The following is a 9,073-nucleotide window of genomic DNA, read 5'->3' on the forward strand; positions in this document are numbered from 1 at the left end:
TTTTGCTATAGGGGACAGAGAAAGACAGAGAGACAGAAGGCAAGAAATTACCCCCTCCAGGGGGGATGGCCACGCCACAATCCCTTCTCCTCCATTCTCCTCTCGGGATCTTGGGCACACACACACACACATGCCCGGCCTGAGTTTAGGTCACTGGGTCCGGGACTCGAACCGCGATTGACTACATGGGAGTTCAGCGACACAGTCATTATGCTAACTGCTGGTCCCAAAGTTAATTTTTTTAAAAAATTTTATTTATTCATTCATTTATTTTAATTTGACTAGAGAGACACAGAGAGAGAAAGTGAGAAAGCCCTCAGGCCTGGGACTCGAACCGTGGTCGGCCATGTGGGAGCGTCCAGCACCTTAACCACCACGCCACCTGCTGGTCCCTCCCAAAGTTAATTTTTTAAAGTGAAATAAAGAAGAATGTGAGTCAAATGATTTACATACTGTGTATGTGTGTGTGTGTGTGTAATTAGGATTGTTTCAGAAACAGGAAAACCATCTATTCCTTTCATCTAAATCAATTTTAATGGCATAAGCAGATGAGGTACCTGGGATAAATACCAAGAGAGGATGAATCAGAGAACTATGGGAAGCTTGTGGGAATAGAGTTGTTTCTGGGAACATGCACTGTACAATCCAATATAAAATGGTTATTGATGTATCTCGATGCAATTTACGACATATGTAAATGGAATTGCTGGTACAAAATAAATACAGTAACAGGAATTTATAAACAGATCTAAGCCTTATAATTGCTCACCCAGCAATTTTAAGGTGACCCAAGAGGTCACATAATAAGGTTATGGATGTCATGGGAAGTTGGACAAAAGAAAAACCTGGGCCTGGCCCTTAAGCAATATAGCATGCACCTGTGCTTATTCTACGCAGTAAAACAGAGTTTTTTATATATCTCCCTTCTCTTCTATAAAGTGTTCTTGTTGAGGTAACACAATCACTTAATCTACTTAATGGTTAACTGAAACAGCATTTCATTTTATAGACTAGATACATTGCCAACATCCTTTTTGGCTAAACACCTTCCTATTTTTTAGTCATCCTAGTTTAGACAGTATCTCAGAATCATTCTCATTTCATATTTTTGAGCTTATTCTAATTATAGCATAAAGAAAGCAGAAGAGGTAAATGGGAAAAGGGGAAGACATGCTTTCATCTCCAGCTTGCCAATAGTAAGTTCACAATTTACCTGGGAAAAAAATCCAAGTAAATGTTCTTGAGACCATATGCTATATTATTTCACTATTTTTTCCAACTCAGTAAGGACAAATTGTTATGTGGTGAATTCCTGAGTTAGTAATAATAAGCTAACTTAATTTTCTTGACTATGTTGTTACTCTCAGAAGTAGGAAGTATCAGGAGTTATAATTTACTAGGTGTCTACTCTGCATCAGGTGCTCTGGATACACACCTTCTTTTGGTCTCTGTGATAACTCTGGAAGGGAGGTATGAACAGTTTCATTTTACAGATGAGGAAAGGATTAAGGAGGTCATGGAACATATCCAAAGGAAACCGTTACCAAGTAGCAGAACTGGGATATGAACCCAGGTTTGCCTAATTTTTCTAAAGCCCTCTCTCTTAATCTCCAAATATTCTTAAAAATTAATTTTGGGGGGAACCAGCAGTTAGCGTAATGGCTATGTTGCTGGATTCCCACATAGTCGACCGCGGTTTGCATCCCGGACCCGGTGGTTTAGAACTCAAGCCGGGTGCGTGTGGGTGCGTGCCCAAGATCCCGAGAGGAGAATGGAGGAGAAGGGATTGCGGCGTGACCATCCCCTCTGGGGGGGTGATTTCTCGCTTTCTGTCTCTATGTCTCTCTCTGTCTGTCTGGCGAGCGCACGCACCCTATAGCGAAAACCTCTCCAAAAATAAAAAAAATTAAAAAATAAATTAATTTTGGGGGAACTTCTCAGCAACTCTCAAGGTTGTTGTACTTTTTGTTCTATTCAGAGGGATGCATTATAGGAGTGAGAAACAGAGTCGTGACTGCACGTGAACCATGCTAAACCATTGGCGTATATTATATTTTTCCAAGTCCAGCCCTGGAATCTGCCATTTCTCTAGGAGTTTTGGTTCACTGCAGTCAAGAGTCATGTTTGGAAACCAAGATCTGGGTGCTGTGAGAGTTCATTGCTCCTGAAGTGTTGCTAAACCCAGGACCTCTAGTGACAGAGAAGTAAGGTGCCATCTTGGAAGCAGACAGCAGTTCTCACCAACCACCAAACCCTGCCAGTGCCTTGATCTTAGAGCTTATTAGTGGCCAACTGTAATTCAGTGAAAACAAACAGATGTTACAAAGTATATTCTCTGCTTGCTGCATCTAAACAAATATTGAGAGAGGAAAGCAAGACTTAAAGAGAAAAAGTGGCCCAGAGCTTGGATTTGGGTGGTTCTTTAGCCTGTCCCTGTCCATCTGTCATTGTTCTCTGTACTGTATCATCTATTCATTGTTCTAGGTGTTTAGGTACTATTCCTGTTCCTGCCAAATGAGCTTTTTCTACAGCATTCACTCTAAGGGAATTGTATCACATTGCACTTCCAAATTATTGTCTGAGCTATTTTTAAATTTATACTGTATACAAAACCTACAATAAATTTGTGGTTGAATAAGAGCGCATGTTTTCTTTTTTTTAGGGATTTTGCCATAGGGTACTTATGCTCACCAGAGAAAGAAAGAGAGGGAAGGTGAGAGATAACCCCTCAGGGGAAACGGCCATGCCACAATCCTTTCTCCTCCAGAAATTTTGAGCACATATGTACATGTGCCTGGCGTGATTTCAGATCACCAAGCTTGGTACATGAGCCACATGTGAGTCTAGTATCCCACTCCACTTGCTGGCCTCCATGCTTTCTATTTTTGAAGTCAGCTGAGAAGTATCTTTCTTTTTCTTTTTTTAAAGAATTATTTTGTTTTAACTTTATTATTATTTTTCAATTGGACCAGACAGAGATAGAGGGAAAGTGAGAAAGGAAGCCACTAGGTCTGGGACTTGAACCACCGGTTGGCCATGTGGGAGTCCAGCACCATTAACGACCAGGCCACCTGCTGTCCCCAGAAGTATCTTTCTTTACTTACAAATGGATAAATCCAGCTCTTTTGCAGATCACCCTGTCCTCCTTGATGAACTAACTGCTAACCCATATGACAGCAGAGGAAGTACTGTTTTTGACAACATGTTCCCTTTAATATACTTCATTTTTTTACAGTAGAGTGATGTTAAGGCTTTGATAAAAAAAAACCTTTTAGTTAAATATGGTATAAAAAGAATAGGTTCATGTGTTCCAGTGCCTTTCATAAAATTTATTTTCCATCAGAGGCATTAAATCCACCACACGCCTCGTAACTCCCATTTTGATCTTTCATTTCTGAATTCAAGTCTCACTGTTACTTTCATATATAATAAGAAATGTTCATCTGGATCTTCCTTGGCTGAACAGGACATTTTTTAAGTCACAGCCATGACTTTTGCTCCATTTATGAAAATCCTCTATTTAAATGAGCACATTTTGTAATGGAAATTTGCTTCATATCAAATTAAAAGTTTTTGATGTGATTTTATCAAAATAAACTCCTGACAAATAACACCATGTACCTAAGAAATAAATGTTTACCACTTCAGGAAAAATATACTTTGTATAAATAAAGAATAACAGCTCTAAAAAAAATGTTCAATTCTCAAATGTCAACCTGAACTTTGAAATGCTTAGTCTAGAGTCCTCCAAGAGCTACTATATATAGGAACACAATCTAAAAACAAATGGTTTTGACTAAACACCATTATCTAAATATATGGGCTGCATCAAACTTCAAATATAATAATAATAATAATAATAATTCGTAAAACTATCATACAATGTCCAAACTTTTGGGCAGGAAAAGTCTTACATTGATATTTTCTAATTGTAGTAGATGTACTGTATAGTATGACTTCACATCTTCTGATAAGAGTTTCACACTGAATCCTGTTTCCTTAAACAGCATCTCTCGGTCATCTGTTGGCCAGTACTGTGCACATTTAACCTAAATTTAAAAATATACATATGAATTTCTTGTTTGTAGACATTAAACCATAAAATCCTGGAAAAGGAAAACCACATACATATATGCCATATTTTTTCAAGTAATCAAACTTAAAAACGGTAACCATTATATTTAATTTTTTTAAATTTTATTTTATTTATTCGTTCATTTATTTTAATTCAACCAGAGAGAGACAGAAAGAGAGAGAGAGAGAGAGAGAGGGAGGGAAAGTAAGCTACCAGGTCTAGGACTTGAACCGAGCTCAGCCATGTGGGAGTGTCCCACAGCTTAACCACTACACTACCTGTTTGGCCCCATGTATTTAATTTTTTTAATTGATGTTTTTAAGAGAGAGTTTTACTATAGCACATGTGTGCTCACCAGAGAGACAGAAAGTGAGAAATCACCCCTGGGGGGGATGGGCATGCCACATCCCTTCTCTTCTATTTTCCTCTTGGGATTTTGGGCACACATGCACACATGTGCCCCATGTGTGTTTTAAACTGTCAAGTCTGGGACTCGAACCGTGGCTGACTACGAGGGAGTCTTGAGATATAACCATTATGCCATCTGCTGGTCTCTATATTCAATGTTTAATGTATTTTATTGAGAATCATTTTAGGGACCAGCAGGTGGCATGGTGGTTAAAGTGCTGGACACTCCCACATGGTTGACCACGGTTCAAGTCTTGGGCATAGTGGCTTGCTTTCTCACTTTCCCTTTCTCTCTCTGGTCAAATTTAAAATAAATGAATGAATAAATAAAATTAAGTAAATAATTCCTTAAAAAATGATTTTATAAAGCAACTTTGCAACGTTCCTATAAATTATAAACTAAAATAACCATAAATATATATTATGTTCATAAAAGTTGAATTTGTCATTTTTAAAGTATAACAACCTATAAATTAACAAAATACAACATTTCCTATTTCTAAAAGTACCAAACTCTTAAAAGAATGCTACCTTCAAATAGTGCTGAAAAGGTTTTATTTTATTAATGTCATAACTATGAGTATGCTACTAAATATTCCATATCTAGAAATAACATTGCACATTTAAGTAATAAAGGTAAGTAGTGGGGGCGGCGGGTGGCGTGGTGGTTAAGGTGCTAGACTTCCACATGGCCAACTGCAGTTTGAGTCCTGGACTAGGTGGTTTGATTTCTCACTTTTCCTTTTACTCCCTCTGTCTCTCTCTGGCCAAATTAAAAAATAATAATAAATAAAATTAAATAAATAATTTTAAAAATTAAATTGGGGGAGAGATGAAGCAGATAAGTCCCATTACCTATAGTTGTTACACTTAGTAGAATTACTGATACAGAATTAAAATTGGTAACAAGTATCTTCCCAAAAAACAAGTTATAAAGCCACCAGAGGGAGGCGAGGTAAAATAATCATTTAATAGAGTCCTGGATCTGGAGACACTGGGTGTGTGTGCATGTGTCCTGACCCCAGGAACGTGGTTTCTCACTTTCCCACTCAGTCTCACTCTGTCTCTTTGAGAAACACTTGTGCCCTATGGCAAAAATATCTAAAAAAAAAAAAAAAAAAAAAAGTCCTTTTTTTTAAATCACAAATAACTACAAATAAAAAGTCTAAAAAACTAATAACTACTAGGGGCCGGCAGGTGGTGCAGTGGTTAAGGTGCCGGACTCCCACACGGCTGATCACGGTTCAAGTCCCAGGCTTGCTTTCTCACTTTCCCTTTCTCTGGTCAAATTAAAAATAATAACAAATAAAAACAAACAAAACAAAACTAATGACTAGTAATGAGCTAATACTTCAAAAGGTGCTAAAAGAAATAAAACATAATGGTGGGGGGGGTTCCCACAGATGGTATAGCAGTTATGTCGCTGAATTCCCACATGACTGACCACGATTTGAGCCCTGAACCAGGGGGCTTCAAACTCACACTGGGTGCATGTGTGTGCAGGAGAGATCCCAGGAGGAGAATAGAAAAGGGATCCTGGCGTGGCCATCCCTGCTGGGGGATGATTTCTCATTTTCTGTCTCTCCGGTGAATGCACGTGCCCTACAACAAATATCTCTCAAAAACAAACAAAGAACATAATGGGGCCAGCAGAAGGCACAGTGGTTGTGTCACTGGACTCCCACATGGCCAACTGCAGTTTAAGTCCCAGACCTGGTGGCTTGAAACTCATGCTGAGTGTGTGCCCAAAATTCTGGGAGGAGAATGGAGAAGCAACTGCAGTGTGGCCACCACTCCTGAAGGGTAATTTCTCATTGTCCCTCTTACTGTCTCTGTCTCTCTCTCTCTGGTGATTGCATGCACCATAAGCCAAAACAAAATAAAACAAAACAAAACAAAACAAAAACCTCTAAAAAAAACTTTAAAAATAGAAATAAAACATAAAAGGCAAAGTAAAAAAAGAATGAAGATAAATAAATAGGGTTAAATGATGGACTCCCACATAGTCGACTGCAATTTGAGTCCCAGATCTTGTAGCTTGAAACACACCAACACACCAGGTACATGTGTGTACGTGCCCAAAATACTGAGAGGAGACTAGAGAAGGGACTGTGGTATGACCATCCCCCCTTAAGGGTGATTTCTTGAGTTCTGTTTCTCTCTGTCTCTCTGGCAAGCACACAAGCCCTGTAGCACAAATCTCTCTGAAAAAAGTCATTTAACTTTGAAGGTAATTTGTAATGCCATAAAGAAATGGATCAATGAGTTGTTCAAAGAAAAATAAATGTGAGTTGGGGCCGGCAAGTGGCATGGTGGTTAAAGGCGCTGGACTCCCACATGGCTGACCAGGGTTCAAGTCTCGGACCTGGTGGCTTGCTTTCTCACTTCCTCTTTCTCTCACTGTCTCTCCCTGATAAAACTGGAAAATACTAATGATAATAATAAATAAAGTTAAATAAAATTTAAAAAATAAATAAATAAATGTGAGTCAATTATATCAGCCCAAACTGACTTTAAGTATTAAAACAGCAGATAAACCATCATTAATGTGTAAGAAAGCAGAGTACATTATAACATCTATCAATCTTTCCTCATGAAGAGGTAGAAATGAGTTTTCATCCGAAGAACCAACTCAACAGAGACTAACAGTGCCAGCAGTGGGCATAATGGCTATTTGCTGGACTTCCATGTAGTTGAATGCGGTTTGAGTCCTGGACCTGGTGGCTTAAACTCACTCCAGGCGCGTGTATGTCCATGTCCAAGATCTCAAGAGGAGAATGGAGGAGAAGGGATTGTGGTGTGGCCATCCCCCCAGGGGGTGATTTCTCGCTTTCTGTCTCTCTTTCTGGTGAGTGCATGCACCCTATAGCAAAAACCTCTCCAAAAAAAAAAAAAAAAAAAAAGACTGATGATGAATATTAAATATATATTTACATGTAAAGCTAAGATTTTTTTTTTCAGAATTATATTTTATTGGGATCAGCAAATGGTGTAATGGTTATGTTGCTGGACTCCCACTTGGTTGATCACGGTTTGAATCCTGGACCCGGAGGTTAAAACTTTCATCAGGTATGTGTGGGCATGCCCAAAAATCCTGAGAGGAAAAAGGAGAAGGGATTGTGGTATGGCCATCCCCCCTGTGGTTTATTCTTTGCTTTTTGTTTTTCTCTCTCTGTCTCGCTGGCAAGTGTATATGCCCTATAGCAAAAATCTCTCTCTTAAAAAAAAAAGAAAAAAAGAATTATTTTTCATTTAGGTATTATTATTATTTTAACTGAGAATGGGAAAGCAAGATTCTTAGTATGGAAAACAAATAACAGATATAAAAGAGTTGTTAAACCAACCTTTACAGTCCCAAATTCTAACTGAAAATACTAGAATATTACTTTAATTTCTATACATAATTGTACACATATTTTTCCTTAGCTCTGTCCACTGATAAGTCCTAAAAACAAATAGCAACCCAGTAGTAATGAATATCCCTATTTTTTTTTTTTGGGGTGATTTTGAAATATCACTGCCCATTAAAAGAAACTAAGACTCCTTAGGGAAATGACTTGTTCCAGACCTGGGGACATATAAGAGTTTAAGTTGAGCCTCCACTATGTAGTCATTTCGGATAGCAAGAAAGCTATTAAAGACTCTTAGGTTGTGTTAAAAGGACTCAGGACCCAACCTAAAGAGATTCCTGCTACCCAATGAAAGAATGATTTGACTATCAATAAAGAAAATAATTGTAAAGGAGAATGAATCAAATATGTTTAAATCCATAATAACTTATCCCTTCGAACTACTCCCACTAAAAAAATCCAAAAGCAAAACAGCCTACACTAACTGGTTGCTTATAGAGGACAAAAGGGAATCAAATATGTATATGTATGGATGTGTGTGTATGTGTGTGTGTATGTGTATTTTAGAATCATTTTATTTCATTTTATTCATTGTCATTATTTTATTTATTTATTTGAAGTTGACCAGAGAGAGACAGAGAAAGAGAAGGAAAGTGAGAAAGCAAGCTGCCAGGTCTGGGACTAGAACTGCAGTCAGCTGTGTGGGAGTCCAACTGCCTTAACCACTAAGGCACTTGCCGCCCCCAAGAATCAACTATATTTTGAAAACCACTCTTACTATATAAAAGCGGTCAGCTATTAGAATGGGAAGGCTCTTTAATAGATACATTCCAACAAAAAGTAAAGAAGAAACGATAGGATATTAGAGGGTCAGCAGATGGCATAGGAATTACATCACTGCACTTCCACATAGCCGACTACAGTTTGAATCTTGGATGTAGAGGCTTAAAAATCACGCCAGGAGGGGCTGGCAGGTGATGTGGTGGTTAAGGGTGCTGGACTCCCACACGGCTGACCGTGGTTCAAGTCCTGGATCTGGAGTTTTGCTTTCTCACTTTCCCTCTCTCTCTCACTCTGTCCCCCTCTGATCAAATTAAAAAATATATGAATAAAGCTAAGTAAAATAATTTAAAAAAAAATCACACCAGGAATGTGTGCATGCCTGCATTAAGGTCCCAGGAGGAGAATAGAGGAGAAGGTATTGTAGCATGGCCATCCCCCTCTGGTGGGGGGTAGGGGG

General features: G+C 38.5%; 1 protein-coding gene across 2 annotated transcripts in view; it reads right to left on the minus strand.

Moving 5' to 3' along the window:
* PTPN2 (protein tyrosine phosphatase non-receptor type 2) overlaps nt 1–9,073 on the minus strand; it is a 121,722-nt gene that overhangs the window by 46,358 nt on the left and 66,291 nt on the right. For both annotated transcript variants that reach the window (XM_006164058.3, XM_027766496.1), the window contains exon 5: nt 3,915–4,049. In XM_006164058.3, the coding sequence (XP_006164120.1) occupies nt 3,915–4,049 (135 nt within the window). The remainder of the gene's footprint in view (nt 1–3,914; nt 4,050–9,073) is intronic.

The sequence above is a fragment of the Tupaia chinensis genome, unplaced genomic scaffold, assembly GCF_000334495.1.
Source record: "Tupaia chinensis unplaced genomic scaffold, TupChi_1.0 Scaffold143584_1, whole genome shotgun sequence".
Lineage (NCBI taxonomy): Eukaryota > Metazoa > Chordata > Mammalia > Scandentia > Tupaiidae > Tupaia > Tupaia belangeri.